We start from the raw sequence: 19407 nt of genomic DNA, 5'->3' as shown, positions 1-19407 counted from the left end.
ATGCTTCTTTTTGAGTTCCCCCCAGAAGTGAAATCAGTAAGTGAACGACAACGTCCACAGCACAATTCCCTACTGCACGACAATAGTCATCTATCTAGCTACCATAAGGACTAGATTTTTCCTTAAACATATGCAGAGATGTAGGTAAAATGCATTCTCGTATAAATTGGTGCTTATTTGCACAAATACCATTATGGTGGTGGGGTTATTATTATCATTATCATTCCTAAGCATCAGAAGAAGGTTTAACATCTGCACCAGGTGAAAGGTGAAGCTTTCTATAAAAGCATAGGCTGTAGGTTTAAATCTTTGCCACAAAACATCCTCTTTTAACGGTTCTACAATGCATTACATTTAGGACAGTCTGAACAAAAAACTGTCACCTAGAAGCTTTCATTTGTCTGATCACAAACAGTTACTGGTTTTCTCAAATATTCTGCTTCTGTGAAAACAAATACGAACACAAAATGCTAACATGCCTGCTGCGGTCACCAAGAGGAGGAGCCAGGCCAGTTTAAAAGACCCTGAAGGCTTTAAACCACTCCAGTCCTTGCGTGTTATACTCAAACACAGTTCTTTAAACGGGGCTATCAAAAGCATGACATTTCAGTTACCAAATACATGGTTAGTACAGACAAGTGTGACACAGGAAATATTCTTGAGAAGACCCAAGCATCTACAAGAAGACTTTTCGAGTACACAACAACATTTCCCAGTTTATAATTATTGTACATGTGGTGGTGTAAAGCTGTCAATCCACTCACAAATAATCGGCTCATAAAAATGTGCTACACCCCAGACTAAATCTCTCTGCACAAGGATGATTTTGACTCACACATTTGTACACTGCCAAGGACTGCCAAGAAAAGAATTTCGGGCAGTAAGGAGAATTCTTTAGTGCATCCACGAGGAGAAATCACACAGAGCTGCCGGGCAAAACCAGGTTCCTATGCTCCACCTTATTTGGTTTTCAAATGCCAAAGCTGCTGTTGCCAAGAGCGTACTGCGACGTGTGTGCATAAATATTTGGTTTATTGCTAGGTAGTGCTGCAACACAAAGACATAACAGCAACACTAAGAGTAGCTGCCAGCGCAGTTCATTCACTTCCAATGCAACTCTGAAGCATTTTTTACATTTGAATTTAACTGGCTGGTGTCGCAGAAACATTTCAAACAATTGGTGGTAATAATAAATTTTGTCCTTGTAGAAATCCAGTTGAAAGAAAATGAGCTAAAATTACAGCTTCACTTTCTCTTTTTCTCCTTCTTCGGTTTTTCAGACAATCAGTGTAATTCTCTTGTGCGTATAAAGCTCTGAGGAAGTACAGTAACACAGATATTCACGCATATAAACCTAGTGTACGTTCAAAGCTTTCCTTTCCGCAGTTGGATGATATCAAGGTTAGTCCTAGCTCAACAACATAAAGCTGTAGAATAACGCAGGTTTGCGGGGTGGGTACGGGAGCACCAGCCTTTCCCAGAACAAGCTTTTGCGCCATTGGATTCGCAGAAGCACAGGAAGCCTGCGGTCCCCACCTGTGCTCAGCCCAAGCTCCTCCACAAACGCTCCCCACAGTTACCGACCGTTCTCCGCACAGAGCAGTGGCAAAATGCCAGCACCAGGCCTGCACTTCCGGCGACTCCGGACGGAACGATCCTGGATGTAGATTGCGGAATGGCTTCAGGACCGTTGGAATTCTGCGTGCTGTGCAAAGGGCCTAAATTAGCAACGCATGGCACATTGCTCTCATTCCAAATGGCACGCCCAGCAATTCCACTTTGTTTGGGTTATCCGTTCAGGAAGGCAGAACTGATGGCAGGGGTATTTCTCTTTTTTCTATAACAAATATTAGCAGCTGAGTGACAGGGGCATGCCCTTCAGGCTTTGACTTGATGGCCTACACAGATGAATTGCTAATTGCATAAGCATACAACTGATTATTAATTCTATTAATAAATGCCATAGACTAACTGGGTACTCAAAATTTCAAGTTTCCATTCAAACAAAGAGAAATATTTTAAAAGAAGGTATTTTATTATACTACTTCAATATAAGCAACAGTGCAGACATTTCCAGCATTCGAATTCAAGCAGCAACTAATGAATCTATAATTATTTGAGGTACATTAACAGGATGAAAAAATATGAAGTCCTATGAGAAGCACCAGGAATCCAATGTCAGATATTATTGTAAGCATACTGAGTTGAAGAAAAAGAGGGAGAGAGAAGCAACCAAGCTGAAGAGGGGAGGCAAAAAAGGAGAAGGGATAAAAAAGGAAAAGAGGGGGAAAGGGGCAAGCACAAGTGAGCACAGAGTAAGATAAAAAAGTTTGGAAGTAATGGATAGATGAGTAAAAATAGTTCAACAAAAACAAAGTCAAAGCAAGAAAAGGAAGATTTTTGCATTCCCAGAATTTAAACATGCAGTTATACTCAGCTCACACAAAAAGATGGGCACGTATCAGTCAAAGACAAGCTACATTTCCCAGCCCAAGCCATGTCTCACAGCAGGAACTGCAAGGCATACACAATCTCACGGTTAGGTAGGAAAAATCAGAGAAGAATGGCAAGCACCACAATGTCATCAAAAAAGTAGTTCTGGATTACTTCAATATTCATTTTTTCCCTGTAGAAAGGCCTCTGGACGACTCTTCCAAAACACACTGTGAACTAACATTTGAGGCCTCCAGTATATTCTTCATCTTTGGCTTTTTCTGTCTTTCCCCCTCTCGGCTTTGGAATCAGCTCTTGTATGAGCACTTACTTGCAGCTGACCCTGCCAGTGCAAAGCAGCGCTGTCTAGACTACGTCCAGACCTCTTCCTCTTACAAATACTCCAAGTGATAGCTCTACAGCTCCCATAACTCCACAATTACACTTCTCATTTCTAACATACCCTGTTGTCCTGGGAATTCAGAATTACTGTCTATCAATTCAATCCTCATTAACTCTTAGGACCCTTCCTGCTAATTTCTGTGAGACAAGGATGTCATGACATTCATTTACCAAAGTACTTGCTGCGCATTTATCTTATAAAATCTTGCAACTCTCTGAAACAAAACCAGAAAACGCTTCTGACAAAATCAGTGTATTTCGCTTTGTACAGCGCACATTGCGTAATACAAGTAAAGACCATTAAATACAGAAAAAATAGCAAATAAAGAATTAGATGTCAATGTTTTCTCCAAACTATAGTACAAAAATCACCCACAAAGAGTCCTTCTAGCTGTTTTCTCGACTGCTTTAATAACTAGTGTAGTATGCAGGGGAAAAAAAGTGTTTTCCAGTGAGTCAGTCACACAGTTAAAATACGGTATCTTTTAGTTCATTTTCACCAGCACTGTTAGTCATGCTAACTTTCATTAAGCTAGTGATAAAAATTCAGTCCTGGATGCAACTCTATCTCTATTTTGTTATGTAGTCTTTCTACTTTGGAGACAACAGTCGCTATTTCTTCCCAATTGTCTGTCTTGATTATTGAAAATTTAAGTTCATGCATGCCTGCAGAACAAACCAAACACCACTCTCATGCTAACACTCCATCGAGCTCCACGGCTGGGAACAAGCTTACGGTGCATTATCATAGCGCATGGCGCTGGGGCTTGACCGTAGACGGATGCGTGACACGAGTGCTAAAAGCACCAGTTCTTGGAGGCAGGTGAATACTTACTTGATTTATGAATTGTTTTCATCCCGTAAGAACAAAGTACAGACCTTAATGACAATCATTTAATTTTAGAGGCCAGAAGATAGATAGATAGAAACCCCATGGTAGAATCATAGAATCATAGAAATGGTTAGGGTTGGAAGGGACCTTCAAAGGTCATCTAGTCCAACTCCCCTGCAAGGAGCAGGGACATCCCCAACCAGATCAGGTTGCTCAGAGCCTCATCCAGCCTGGCCTTGAACGTTTCCAGAGATGGGGCATCCACCACCTCTCTGGGCAACCTGTTCCAGTGTTCTATAACTCGCATCGTAAAAATTTTTTTCCTGATTTCCAATCTAAATCTACCCCCCTCTATTTTAAAACCATTACCCCTCGTCCTATCGCAACAGGCCCTGCTGAACAGCCTTTCCCCATCTTTCTTGTAGGCCCCCTTGAGGCACTGGAAGACCGCTATCAGGTCTCCCCAGAGCCTCCTCTTCTCCAGGCTGAACAGCCCCAGCTCTCTCAGCCTGGCCTCTGGACCTTCTCCAACTGGTCCATGTCCTTCTTGTGTTGGGGGCTCCAGAACTGGACACAGTACTCCAGGTGGGGTCTCACCAGGGCAGAGTAGAGGGTCAGAATCCCCTCCCTCGACCTGTTGGCCACGCTTCTCTTGATGCAGCCCAGGATGCGGTTGGCCTTCTGGGCCGCAAGGGCGCATTGCCGGCTCATGTTGAGCTTCTCATCCACCAGCACTCCCAGGTCTTTCTCCTCAGGGCTGCTCTCCATCCATTCCCCGCCCAGCCTGGATTTGTGCCTGGGATTGCCACGACCCAGGTGCAGGACCTTGCACTTGGCCTGGTTGAACTTCATGAGGCTGGCACGGGCCCAACTCTCCAGCCTGTCAAGGTCATTGTACTTATTTAATTAAATTTCATGTGAAAACCAGGTTTGTCTTGGCTGAGAGTTGCTGCTCTAACCACCACACAGAGGAAGCTCTGCTGAGTCTTCCCCTCACTGAAATATGAATAAAAATCAAACAGCCTGCACCCCCAACAGCTCCAAAAGTCTCTGAAGGTACGGTCAAAAAAACCTTATGATTTTAAATTATGACACTTTTCAAAGAGCTGCTTAGCTGAAGACTCTTGTGCTACAATACAATTTGCTTTAATAAAAGCTTTTTAATACTTGTTAATTTAAAAATTAGTTATACTCAATGGCATGTTGCTGGCTTGTTTTATGGCTAACTCAGCTGTGGGTTAGCTTTAGTGAACTGAATCTTTTAAAAGGGCAATTAAAGCATTTCAGACACTTAAGCAAAAACTACATGAGTTACCTTTCAAACTAAGTGCTTGCAAATGGATTATGAATAAAGCAGTACAAAAGTAGCAAAATGTTTTAAAGTAGAAAATGAGCAACGAGTAAAGAGGAAATACACAACTTAATCCCACTCAGAGCTGCCGCAAACATTTTTGAGTATACTCCAAATCTGCCACTGAAACAATAAACAACTGTTCCTACAACATTATAACATTATGCATACACACATTATGGCCCCAAATATGGTCCATGTACTCTCAAATTCTTGTTACTCCACTTTCTACATCCTACTGTTTTCTTACTTAATGAGTAAGAAACCACAGCATTACTCCACAGCCTTCACTGTCACTTCTGCAGGAGTATGATGTTCACAGACTCGCTTCTCGTCATCCATTCTCCCGTCCATCTTAGTTGCAGTCACTTCAGCTGAGCTTATGGATGCTCAGCCACAGGATTAGGGAGCTACTCTCCTGAACTGACTCTCTGCTCAAATTCTTAGATTAAAATCAGCTGACAGAACACTGCCTCAGTAATTGGCTTGCTTTTTTTCCCCAAAATGTTCACCTGTACAGCAACAGGCCTGACTAACAGATACGTACGAATTAGTCCTGGTGGAGCGAATTCAAGAGCAGTGCCCCAGCAGCACACCCTCCTTTGCTGCCTAGGTGGGTAGCTCGGCCGGCTGAGCCCTCCTGTGCTGTCAGCAGGACGTTCCAGCTAGCCAGTGAAAGCTAACACGTCTGCAAGGACATCCCTGCAAGTTACGCAGAGGCGCGATTCTGTGCACACTCCGAGATCAGTTAAGTGAAGCTCATACAACAGAAATACTTTCATAAGCAACTATAAAATAATTTCTTCTTGCATTCAAATATCCCACAGTACTGCTGGAAGGCAAGAATGCCACACACTCTCTACATCTATATCTATATATTATTTTTATTTTAAAAAAGCAAACTGCCAAAACCCAAATCCGATCTGAGAATAAACTTGCTGGGTTAACGTACATACAAACAAAGGGGCATCAGAAAGGTCATTAATTTCACTGAAAATTAATGAGCACTACTCTGAACTGTTGTCTTTAAATTATTGAACATATTTTGACACTCCACTCTTTCAGCTGAAATAAAACTGCCGAGTCATTAAAAGCTATTTAAGAGCCTATAGGATGATTCAAACCAAATCCCCTTCAACTTCTCTGGGAGATGGTATCTTATTTCTTGTTTAGGGCAAAAAGAAGTAGGTTGTTTTGGTCGGTTTCTGGCAGAACAGATGTTATCTCTCAGGTTATTTCTGTATGGAGATGCATTGTTTCAAAGTATGGCTTCACAAAGTAAGTGCCCAGGGATAGCTTGAGCTGTTCCCACCCTCCCTGCCTTCCTGCTGCAGGGGCGGCTGTGCCGGCAGGCAGAGCACAGAGCAAAACCTAGGAAAAACCAGCAAAACCTAGGAAAAAACAGCCTTCGTTCTCGCAACACGCCTAACAGCACAGCCACAAAGGCAGCAGCGGGATAACAACATGGAGCCCATGTGCCCGGCACTCGGACAGGAGTGAGTAACGCCACCGCTGAAGAGCTCGTCTCCTCCGCAGCCATCTCACTCAACCAGCTGCTGCTCAGCGAGCAAGTGGGATGAAAGAACAGCTGAAGTGCTTCTTAAAACACGCCAGCATTGAGACTGGCTCATGGCAAATACTCTTAGGTCAAAAACTCCGCTCAACACCCACATGGAACTGCTTGCTAAGCAGCAGTGCTAAAAGACAAAATACCTGATGAAGAAAAGAGCTCTGGTTAGGAACAGTGACTGATGTCTCTTGTCTAAGCCCCGGCGGGTTTTTGGATACGGCATTAACAGAAAACTTTTGATGTTCCTGCTACTGCAATTAAACAATATTTCTATTCCAAAGTGGTTGAATTTTAGCCAGATTGCCATTTTCCAAAAGAATAACTCTTGGTTTTGAAACAAAAAGCCCTGTGCTGTGCAAGCTTTCAGACACAGGACAGTGCAATACCTAAACTGAATTGGAGACTCGGCAGATAGGACACGTTGACACACCAGTAATTACCAATTAAGAGAAAATCCCCTCAGGCCATCGCACCAGTGCCCACATCAGCTGCAAGTTTCTCATTATCTTGTATCATGAAAAGAAAACTCAGTGTTTCAGAAGTAACTCTACTTGTTCTTCAGTCATTTCATGAGTCTCCCACTTAACAAAGGGAATGTGAGGATTTGCTGTGAAGAGCAGATAGAAATGACAATCAAAAATTAAACTGCAAAGTCTTTCTGAGCTCTGTGAAAACACCATACAATATGAATGCTCTCCTTCAACACGATGCGTTTAGATATGACACAAACACGATCCTCCAGAGTAACACATCCCGTTGAAACTAATGGCTTTTTTTGGTTTTAGTGTTTCCCTCTTCAGGATTCAGGAAACATGTGACTCCCATTTTGCACAAGTTTGGCCAGAAACACTGGTCAGCTCATGAAGCAAACATAAACAATGACTTCATGAGGTGTTTTCAACTCCCCCGCAATCCTGAATTTTGTGCACTGCAGAATTACACATCTCTAGAATCACAGAATGGTTAGAGTTGGAAGGGACCTTCAAAGGTCATCTAGTCCAACCTCCCTGCAAGGAGCAGGGAAAATCTGATAATCATAAAAATAGAAATGTCATAATCATAAAAACACCAATATGATATTGTCGTAGTTCAGCCCTGATCAGGACCAGACTACGCAGTCTCTCTCTCACTCCCCCCACCTTCCAAGAGAACAGGGGGAGAAAATATAAGGAAAAACGGCTTGAGGTTTGAGATAAGGACAGGGAGAAATCCTTAAAGTTACCATCACGGGCAAAACAGACTTGACTCGCGGAAAACTATTCATTTATTACTACAAATAGCAGGATAATGAGACAGAGAACAAGATAACCTCCCTCCACCCCTCCCTCTTCCCGGGCTTAACATTATCTCTACTACCTTCTCCCCCCCGAGCGGCACAAGGCGGGAAGAGGGAATGGGGGTTGCAGTCAGTTCATCATATGTTGTTTTACACTGCTGCTTCATGGTCGGGGGAAGAACTCCTCACATTCCTCCCCTGCTCCATCGTGGGGTCCATCCCACGGGCCACAGTCCTTCGTGGAACTGCTCCGGCATGGGTCATCTCTTCCACGGGGTGCAGCCCCTCCAGAACGGCTGCCCCAGCAGGCCCTCCACGGGCCACAGCTGCCTTCAGGCATCCACCTCCCCCAGTACGGGGTCCTTCACGGGCTCCAAGTGGATCTCTGCTCCTCCGTGGACCTCCATGGGCTGCAGGGGGACAACCTGCTCCACCATGGTCATCATCACAGGCTGCAGGGGAATCTTGGCCAGGAGCCGCGTTACTCCTCCCCCTCCTTCTGAACTGATCTTGGCGTCTGCAGCCGTTCCTCACAACAGGCTGGTAGATGTCTCTCAGGATTTTTTTTTACATCTTATTCACTTCTCATCTCCTTTCCACTTCTTGCAGCCGGGCTGGACTGAGCCGGGCCCAGTCGGCTGCCTGGCGAGAGGCCAGAGAGTGAGGCCTGCAAGGCCCATGAGGCCTGCGCCTCCCCCTCTGCGCCTCTGCCCCCGCTCAGCTTCTTCACATCTTCTCTTCTCTCTCTTTTTTTTCTGTTTTCCCATTCTTAAATACGTTATCACAGAGGCGTTATCACAGGACATTCTGCTACCAATCGGCTCGGCCTTGGCCAGCAGCAGGTCCGCCCTAGGCCCGGCCGAGTCCACTGAACAAAGGGGAGCGACTTCTAGCAGTTTCCTACAGAAGCTACCACCTTAGCCCCCCCCCCACTAACAAAACCACGACAGGTATTAAAAATTAAATTTAAAAATTAGATATGTGTACACACACACACACACACACATATATATCCCTCCAGTTTTTCCCTTTTAAATTCTCACTGGCAGCACACTGCAGAATTGCTGTACCAGTACTACTTGCCATTGTCCCCTAATTCACCTTTTGGGCTGCTGTTTGTAATGGGGAAAACATGAATCGACAGGCAAAGACAACCAGTTTTTAGCTTCAAAAGGAAACACAAGCAAAGTTTGGGTTTTTTTCTCAAAATGTTTCCTTGTACCAGCTGCCTAGAAATGCTTCTTTTTGACTAAAAAGCGTCAAAATGTTTGTGCCCTCCATTTACATCTCCTTCCTGAGACAGTCTCTCAATGGAGAGGCCTCCTGTTACTATTTTATACTTAATATTGAAACCAACAAACGTGAAAACATCTCAGGAAACAAACAGAAGTGATGCAAGAAGCAAGCCAGAGGAACCCAACAAGTCTACCAGAAGAAATCTCAAACCAACATTTGTATCTGTAAGATCAAGTATTAATTTTCTTATTTCACTTCTGATACAATTTCAGACAGCAATAGTATACAAAGGAATGCTATAAAAAATAACATTCACTTTTTAGAGAAGTATACAGTGTTCTATATGGACACTTTTTTTTCGCCATTTTGCCTACAAATGGAAAGTGCAACCAAGCACAACCAAGTAAATGGAAAGAACTCATTGCTTTGAAAAGGGTAAACAAATAGGAAAATGCTATTAGAATAATTATATCCTTTAATTTTTAATAAATTCTAAACAATCTATTTTCAATATTTACACACAGATAAAGTCAAACTAATTTTCTATATTCAAAATATTTTTTTTTCTATAGGTTCATTTTAGCCCTATCTTCTTTATTGAAACAGACTGAGAGAGATGCTGTCTCTGGGCTGGGTATGCCATACGTGCCTGCTGAAGAAAATGGACCTGCACATACGAAGCAATGGCAGGACATGAATTAAAGCCTAGAGAAGGTTTACACCTGTCTGCTAGATATTTAGCAACTGTTTATGTTGCTATGACCTTCAAAACTCTCCTGTGAACCATTCTGAATTCTTAATAGTTTACAGAAGAAAAGGAGGCCAATGACCCTAATGAAAGAAAGAAACTGAGAAAAATCTCTTAACAGGTATTTTGGAGCAACAAGAACTGAAAAGAGAATTTCAAATTTATGAGAATATTACTGGTAATGTGGTTTCTGGTTTCCCCAGAACAGAAAAGCTTACAATGCCTGAAAACATTAGAGCAACATCTCTGATACAGACTTATATTCCCATCATTAAATGGGCACTTGCTAAAATTAAGATCCAAGACTACAAACGTACAGGAACGCAAAAATATTTGTATAAATAGTCTTCAGTTTATACAAAGTTTGAGTAGAGCAGAAATTAGAGATAATATTATGTGAACCATGGCAAGGACAAAAAAAAAAATTAAATTACTCCATCTTTTGTATTCATGCTGCAAAATATGATTATGTTAGAAAAAAAAGTCAGAAATCTCAAAATTATAGTGATGAGTAACAATACTCAGTACTGGCACATGAGAAAAAACCAAACCCCAACCCATGCTCCTTGTGCTAGGCTAGACACACAGAAGGCACGCTCAATTGCAAAGAGGCATATTTTGGAAAAATACAAGTCAGTAAATAGCTGAAATATAATCGCCACATATACAGGGAAGTGTCAACATCTGAACCTGAAAAAAACAAGTGATACTATTGGAAAGGAAAGACAGAAGGACAGTGAAAATCTTATGCGTTTACTTCAAACAGCCACAGTTTTAAAGTCATATTTATATGAGCTGAGTGGACAGCCTGCACTGTAACACCACAGAAGAACAGGTTCTGGAATTTTAAATAATAAAAATTCAACATGTTTTTTTCAATGATACACACAGGTACAGGCAGTAGGTGACATGTACCAGCCTCAAATTTCAGTTGGCTGCTTCTCTGAAACGCTAGCGGTACCTAAATGCATCTGCTGCCATTACGAAACGCACTAAACAGAAAGCAGGCGACTTAAACCGGACGAACGTAAACCAGCCCACACCTACACAGTACTCTTTTTAGAGGAGCAAATAGAAACGGACAAAACCTGCCGCTTGTGATGTAACCGGCATTTAGGAAAAATCTCAAGCAAAAAAATGAGGTGAGAGATTATCTGCATTGCTTAAAACCAGTTAAAGTGTCTGTGCCAGACAGAGGAAGGGTTTCCAAGTTCCCTCCGTCTGCCTGATTTTAGCTGAAGTGAGAACAACACACCTCCAACTAAAACCACTGTTGTACCGAGCAGAAACACAACCGAGAGGCATTGAGTTGTGGCAACTGGCGTCTTGAGAAAGTTAATGCTAGTTAATATTAATAGTTTGTATATTCCATTGACTTCAGCAAAGAACTGGGATGCAGTTACAGTTGAAAAGTAAGTTTTTTATTGTAAATAGATCCCAGCTACATATATCCTGTATTGCAAATGTAGGTCTATTGCCACCTAAATAAGTACTCGATGCTTTTTGCAATGTATTGTTAATATTTGAAATATGTGAGGAAAATCTGTTTTTAATTTCTCTTAAGGTTTCCCAGCAACATTTTTTCCTTCTCCTATGTTTTTTTCCTTAAGGATATTGGTGACCACTGATTACAAAAAGGAATGCAGTAACTGCTATAGGTTTTAGAAACGCAGTGTACTGACAATCCCAAATTCCCCATCTCTTGTTTTGTGCTGACTTTTACAGTTATAAATTTTTTTTTTCCCCATTGCTGTTTTTTTTCCAACTAGAAACTCATGTGTTTTCTTTTAAAAAAAACACATCAGTAATTCCAAAGTTTGGGATTCCCTCTTTGTCTCTTATGAAAACCAGCCACCAACTGCAAAAACTTATCATGACAACCAAGAGTAAAGCAATTTTTAAAATTTGTTACATTCTTTTCTGTCATTGAAAGGTTAAAAAAAATGCTGAAGTAATTTTCAGTAGTCTTTTTTTTCTTTCAAATTCATGAACAAAACAGAAATAGCTTTAAATTCCTGACTGCGGATGGCTTTGACTTACAGAAATAGTATTTCCATTGGTGTTTTAGGATGAAGTTAACTAATGGATCCAACTTCAACCTAGCCCTTCCCTAAATAATGTAGTGAAACAGGAGGCATAAGGAAATGTGTAGTAACGATAATGTGAGAGAAACCTCTTAAAAATAAGGATGACTGGGGAACATTTCAAGCTACATATTGTCCTCTTCTCTTAGCACCAGGTGAGACGTGGTACCAGGTGACAGCGTATGGGGGTGTCCCCCCTCCCCGATAAGTGAACTGATAACCCGTGTGCTGAGGTACGTATGCGCGTGGCTACCGCCCACCTGTGGCACCGCTAGGAAGACACCAGGAAGGATTTCAGGATGTAGGAGATAATAAAAGAAGAGTATGCTGTATGCCGGTGTCCCAGCACAACTCTGACTTGTTGTGCCACTAATCAGACTGCAAGATGAAAAGGCAGAATATTGCAGAATTAAAAAGGAGGAGGGGTTGTATCAAGGACCTGAGGCACTCTCTCTGGCATTGACAAACTACCAGAAAGGGTGGACTGGGTATCCTGAAATCCTAATACTGTAAAAAGGTGGAGGACCATAGCACGAGTACCATTCTAGATTGAAGTGCTTAACAGTGCCATAATAATGTTTTCAGTTTTGTTTTCTAACCTTTTCCTAACAATTACTGATGTTGTATATGCTGCTTTGGCCAGGACTGAGCATCGAGCAGACATTTTCATTTGCAAGCCCTGTTTAAAGACCAGGGTGGAAGACAGTAATACCAAGGCAGTCATATCAACTTTAAGGATGCTTCACCTAAGGCCAGTGACAGCAAGGAGACTCCTCAGAGCCAAGGGGCCAGTGCCACTTTCCTTATTAGGGTATCTTGGAGGGCATGCCCTCCAGGATAAAACCTCACAGGGTCTACTGCGGGTATCCATGATGACTGGCACCTCCATCATGATTTGAAGAAAAATGCTCAGGAGCGTAAGACATGACTAACCAGTAGCTGAAGGATGCTGCAGTCTGGAAGAGAACAAAAAACTGTGTCTGTGACAAAAACCATAAAGCGGCAAAAGGTCCTAACAAAACCTCGTAAGAAGAACTGAAATAGTGACAACATGTTACGTATAGCATGACATACTGTGCAAGGAAGGATAGGTCACGCTCTGTGTAGATATTGTAAGAAAAAACCCTTCTCTTTTATCCAGTAACGGATATGGAGAGTCATGCAGAAGAGGTGGACTTTCCAACATTTGTATATGATATTTCTTACAATTAATTTATAATTGCAGAAAGCAGAACATTTCACAGCTTGATGCAAGGAACATCATGTTATTCCTTTAATACTGTTCAACAAGACAGCATCAACATGTAGCATAAGATACACATAAATCATTCCCTAAATACAGACATATGTAAAATACTCTCAGATAATTCGGAAATATCTTTAAAATAAGAAATAAATGGAGACTCATGTTACAAATAATAGCCTTTTTAAATTTGGAGGGAGAAGATTTCCAGATAACTCACTGTGGGGAAGAGGGCAGGTGAGGAGAGGGAGGAGGGAAGAATTAATGTCAAGAAAATGAAAAAAAAAACCCTATAAATGTACTCCATATGCAAAAGTTCCACAAAAGCGCCAGTGCTCATAATCCATAACACCAAAAGCCTATCATTTTGGGCTTTTTTTTTGGTACAAATTACAGAAACAGTCTGTCACAACTTGCTTCAAAAATAAGAAAGCTCCCATGCTGTGCACTTACACAACTTTCATCTTTTTAAGTCAAAATTTTATCTGTTTTACTCCAAATCATAGCAAGAAAAAAAAAAAGAGATCTCCAAAACCTATACTGCATGGCTGCTGCGTGTCTTGTCTGAACCCTCATAACTTGGCAACTCATCACCATCTAGGAGTCAGCCCTGCAAACAATTCTGCCTCTAAGTTCTACTTAGAGAGATATGGAGCCAAGAGCATTCCAAGAGCCAACAAAGTTGGCATAAAAACACACTGCTTTTTCTCTAGGCTTGTTTAGAACACACGGAATAAAGCAATCAAAAAGTAGGTACATCAAGAAAGTATATCCACTTGAAGCGGCAGTGTTTCACTGATTTTTTTTTAATGTCTATTTTAATGTTATCTTCAATCACATTTTACAACCAAGCACGCGAGATGTCCTTCTGAACCACTTCCAAATTCCGTAGGGTCTCCTAACTATTAACCGAAATAAGGGACTCGTTCTGCCTGGAGAAAAGGTAGCTTAGGGAAATTCTAAGAGTAGCCTTGCAATATCAAAAAGAATACAAAGCACAGCTCTTTATGGAGGTCCTCAGAAGGACAAGAGATAAGAAAGAACTTTCCTCAATGGCAGTCAGGTATTGGAACCAGCAGCCAAGAGAAGTGTCAGCTTTGTCCTTGCAGCCTTTCAAAACCAACTGAACAAAAACCTGTTCTGAATTCCACTCATGGAAAGATGACCGACATGAGCTCCCGAGTACATTCCTACAGTTTGTTAAGAAGGTGATTTACGCGATACTGTAAGTTATCAGCAGCTTGCTAAACACACTGCCTTCTTCCCTCTAGTATGAGCTAGGTAACGCCCGGCATTACACTGGCTTAGTGAGGGCTCTTCCCGTTGTCTCCATGTGTTTTGTTTGGCCGCTGTGCAGATAAAAGACTATACTTTTAACACAGAGACCTGACTTCTACAAGTTGCAATCATAAAAAGTTACTTCAACTCCTTTTTCTATACTTGTATATCATCTCTCAAACTGACCTATCCCAGATGCTTGTCATCTTAACTTTGCTTCAGATTTTTTTTTAAATTTATTTTTTTATTATGTCCTTATACTCTTTCAGCCTGCTGGCTTGCTTTGATTACTAAGGTATTATATTCTTCAGGCATTTTCAAGATGATTAAGAAACAGTCGTTCCTCCCGTTTCAGCACGCTCCAGGCATTTAACTGTCATTTCAGACAGAATCTGAAAATCTATAAGCCATTTTCAACACCATAGATTCTATTATATTAACTTATACGTTAATTTTACCCCGACTCTGAGATTTAGGACAGAGCCACAATAGTGAACATAAGTTTTTCTGACCATCCTTCAATCTTGCAGGAAGAATCAAAATTGATAAAAAGAAGAACAACAGTACTATTGTACACTGGCTAATACTTTTCCTTGCTGTGAAAGGAAAAGAGGCTACTGACACCCTCAGGAAAGTCAGAAAAAACAGAATTTGATATGGAGAAGCAAGGGAGAAAGCTATGCTTAGATGATGAAGAAAAAGCAGTGGCAAAAAAAGGTTCCTTTTGCCACTCACACTTTGGAAGTGATTCTGTAAGACCATAAAAAATTCTCTAGTTCATTTATATGCTTCTCTAGTATAGTTTTTTTAAATATTTCATTTCTTTATTTCATTTCTACTTAATGCGGCAACAGATCAGAAAACTCAAGCAGAACTAGTGAGCCAATTACAATTACCAGAAACACCCAATATTTGAAAAATGACTTTATACCCGTATAGGGGTCCAGGAGTGCTACTGCCTTAGCTCATGGGATGCCTTGTGTTCACATAAGTGAGTGTTTGAAAAGAAGGCCTTTTGAGGAAGAAATGGAAAACAAATTTATTTCAGCTGTATCAAATTGCTTAAAAGCCAATTTCCACCACTGGTTGTCATCTTTTGGGCCCGGCCCTGTTCAACATCTTTGTTGGCGACATGGACAGTGGGATAGAGTGCACCCTCAGCAAGTTCACTGATGACACCAAGCTGTGTGGTGCCGTCGACACGCTGGAGGGGAGGGATGCCATCCAGAGGGACCTTGACAGGCTGGAGAGGTGGGCCCATGCAAACCTCCTGAAGTTCAACCAGGCCAAGTGCAAGGTCCTGCACCTGGTCATGGCAATCCCAGGCACAAATCCAGGCTGGGCGGGGAATGGATGGAGAGCAGCCCTGAGGTGAAGGACTTGGGAGTGCTGGTGGACGAGAAGCTCAACATGAGCCAGCAATGCGCCCTTGCAGCCCAGAAGGCGCCCTTGCAGCCTTCTGGGCTGCATCAAGAGAAGTGTGGCCAGCAGGTCAAGGGAGGGGATTCTGCCCCTCTGCTCTGCTCTCGGGAGACCCCACCTGGAGTACTGTGTCCAGCTCTGGAGTCCCCAACATCAGAAGGACACGGACCAGTTGGAAAGGGTCCAGAGGAGGCCACAAAGATGATGAGGGCTGGAGCAGCTCTGCTGTGAGGCCAGGCTGAGAGAGCTGGGGCTGTTCAGCCTGGAGAAGAGGAGGCTCTGGGGAGACCTGAGAGTGGCCTTCCAGTGCCTCAAGGGGGCTGCAGGAAAGATGGGGAGAGACTGTTCAGCAGCGCCTGGTGTGACAGGACGAGGGGTAATGGTTTTAAAATTAGAGGGAGGTAGATTTAGATTGGAAATTAGGAAAAAATTTTTTACAATGCGAGATCTAGAACACTGGAACAGGTTGCCCAGAGAGGTGGTGGAAGCCCCGTCCCTGGAAACGTTCAAGGCCAGGTTGGATGAAGCTCTGAGCAACCTGGTCTGGTTGGAGATGTCCCTGCTCCTTGAAGGGGGGTTGGACTGGATGGGCTTTAATGGTCCCTTCCAACCCAAACCCTTCTGTGATTCTATGATTCTATCTAATAGGTACAGTTATAAAAAGCTGTTATAAAAAGCTGTTGTAACCACTATAAACAAGCCTGCTACCAATCTAAATTCTAAGCCCTCTTTTTTACTGAAGATTTCCTTGAATCATTTCCGTTGGATAATTTCAGTAAAGTAAGAGGGAAAACCTTGTCCCTCTACAAATAACAAGCTGTAAGGAAAGCAGAGCAGCCTAGATTTTGCAATGAATTCATGCCAGAGGCTCTGGGCGTCCACAGCCATTTCACACATCCTATGGCTCTTGCTGAAGACACTAAGCAACAGTGTTCTTGTGGCGGTTTGTCACAAGGTATAAAAGAATAAAAAGTTATTTTAATTAGTAGTCATTGCAATTTATTCTTTTCTCTCCTCAGAGGAGACCATTCCACACAAGAACATTCATATGGCACAACTCGTTCCAATGGCCAGCCACGCATCCAGGACAGCCAGGCATACGGGACGCCCCAACCAAGCAGATAGTGCAGCTTGCTCTGCTCCCAGAGCGAGTTATTCACATAAACACAGTCCACACTAGATCCCTGAGGATACTGCCGTGTTTTTCACTCAAACAGCAATTACCTGAGCTGCACATGTCTTTCTTTAGTTATTACAACAGGCAAGTTTGCATGGAATTAATTATTTAATGCAAATAATAATATTTAAACAATATTTAATCATTAATCATTGAAATCTTATTGGAAGGTAGCAGATTATGTCCATTTTCAGAAACTACTTTAACAAATTTAAAAAACCCCAAACCCTCCATATATCAGGGAACCATGGGACGCTCTCTGTAACAGCTCCTACAATTTCCCAACATTATTGTTCATCGTAGGAAAGTGTAATGTAATTTTCAAGAAGAGGGAGCTACGTCTTTGTAGATCCCTCAGATTGCCTTTATCTCTTCCCTAATAAAAGTCGAGAAGAAGATAATCAAGGGCTTCATAGGCATTCTGTTTCATACTAATGGAAGGCAGAACTTAGATTACAGAGCCACACTCTTACGCCAGGTCATTAGAGGGGTGAAGAAGAAGTAACACAGGCTTTTGTTTGGATATCTTAACTTCAGTGTGTGTAACAGAAATGCCAGGTGGCACCAGATACAAATAGGAGAAACTTCATTTTGGCATGCCTGTTAAAGAAGAACAGGGATTTAAAGGTGGCCACAAGGAAGGCTAAACATGGATACCAGCAGACCCAGAATGCCTCCAGGACATTTACGCACACATTAGAAGCAGGAACGTTATCAGAAAAAGTGTCTGCTTTCTGTGCAAAACTCAGACTATGGAATACACATATAACAGATGAACAGATCATCGCAGATCCTTAAAATTAGCAAGCCTTTGTGCCTCACTGCTCATGCTAAAGTATCTGTTTCAGAGAAGTCTATATACTGATTCAATAACATCATATAAGATCCTTCAGTCTGCTTAAAGAATGTAGGATTTGCACTCTACGATCTATCAGAGGAGATAAGATGGTGCCCCAGTCAGTTCTGGAAAATTTAGACCTTTCAAAAAAATACAGAGGTGACAAAACCTAAAACGTCCAGTTTTAAGGACTTACTAGAATTCAGGGATCAGAGATGCCACATCCAGAGCAGATGCATTAAGCCAGAGCGTCACATGAGCAGAGGCTGGCCAGATCCACCTCACTGGCCTACCAGTGGGCAACCCTGTGTCCCAGCTGGGCAGGCTGGCTGGAGGTGTGTGCCCAGACTATCGGCAGATGATCCTGAGACAGCAGCCAGAAGTGTAAGAAGCCACATTTAAATATATAATAAAGTAAACACTGTCACTTTTGTCTCTAATAAATATATCATTATTTGAATACGTAAAGTCTTTTAGCTGACAGGCGTAACCATGAGAAGATCTATGAAAAGAGAAGTGGTGGATGCCCCATGCCTGGAAACGTTCAAGGCCAGGTTGGCCGGGGCTCTGAGCAACCTGATCTGGTTGGAGATGTCCCTGCTCCTGGCAGGGGGGTTGGACTCGGTGGCCTTTGAAGGTGCCTTCCCATCCAAACCGTTCTGTGATTCTATGATCTAATTTGCTCTTTTCTCCACTTGTGCTAAAACAACTCTTGTCCCGTTGTTTGACTCGCTCTTTACAAACCAATGCTTTGAGCACAGGCGTTGAACTGTGCCATCTCATTTCAGATGCTAGCTCCATTTGTTAAGCATAACTATCTTCATTCTTTTTAAACAGCTCCAGACAAACTACAAAAGTTTAATATTTCTTCTTTTGACTTTGCAAAGCAAAGCACAGCAGAAACTGAGCAACTATTTTAAGGGACAATGCGTTTTCCCAGTGTCTTTCCACTGTACACTGGCTAACAATTATGGTTAACTCAATGGTTATACCATTCCATGACTGTCTGTCTAACCGTTCCTCCGAATACAAAACAAAGCAAAGGCAAAGCAAACAAAAAAATTCTAATGTCAGAAGAACTCGGACAACTCCATCTCCCAGGTAGACTGGTCATTTCCTCACCAAACACTGACACAATGCAGAAGCTCTGCCTGGAGGGGAAAGAGAGAAGGCTCTGCTGGCACTCAAAGGACTGGCAGTAACGTACCCTCGCTCCCTGCCTCCCTCCGCACCCCATTCTCATAGCTGGGTTACTGACTCCACTGCGGCTCCGGCACAGCTCTGCTTCAGGATCATGTTTCAGGATGTAATTAGCCTTACAAAAAAATGAAGGGAAAATGCTTCAGTTATTTTATTTTCCATGCTGAAGCTACAACTTATGGGGAAATCATTGTTGTAAATGGACAAAGGAAAAATTTTCCATGCTAAAACAAAAGGTTTGCTTCTTATAGATGATAGGTTATAGGGGCAGGAGTGGATTAAGAAACTATAAATTGAAGAAAAAAGCTCTAATTTTA

At 42.2% G+C, this 19407-nt stretch overlaps 1 protein-coding gene and 1 long non-coding RNA gene across 4 annotated transcripts in view; both read right to left on the bottom strand.

The window, feature by feature from the left end:
• The window catches only part of LOC147599458 (uncharacterized), a 352989-nt gene that overhangs the window by 100235 nt on the left and 233347 nt on the right, over positions 1 to 19407 (bottom strand). The window lies entirely within an intron of this gene.
• Positions 1 to 19407, bottom strand: part of CENPP (centromere protein P) — a 162941-nt gene that overhangs the window by 17921 nt on the left and 125613 nt on the right. For 2 of the 3 annotated variants that reach the window (XM_086755761.1, XM_086755760.1), the window contains exon 7: positions 19098 to 19205. The exons of the other annotated variant lie outside the window; for it this stretch is intronic. In XM_086755761.1, coding sequence (XP_086611887.1) covers positions 19098 to 19205 — 108 coding nt within the window. The remainder of the gene's footprint in view (positions 1 to 19097; positions 19206 to 19407) is intronic. 3 annotated transcript variants of the gene reach the window in all.

The sequence above is a fragment of the Chlamydotis macqueenii genome, chromosome 10 (genome assembly GCF_036417535.1).
Source record: "Chlamydotis macqueenii isolate bChlMac1 chromosome 10, bChlMac1.mat, whole genome shotgun sequence".
Lineage (NCBI taxonomy): Eukaryota > Metazoa > Chordata > Aves > Otidiformes > Otididae > Chlamydotis > Chlamydotis macqueenii.
This window is presented reverse-complemented; position numbering and strand designations above follow the sequence as displayed.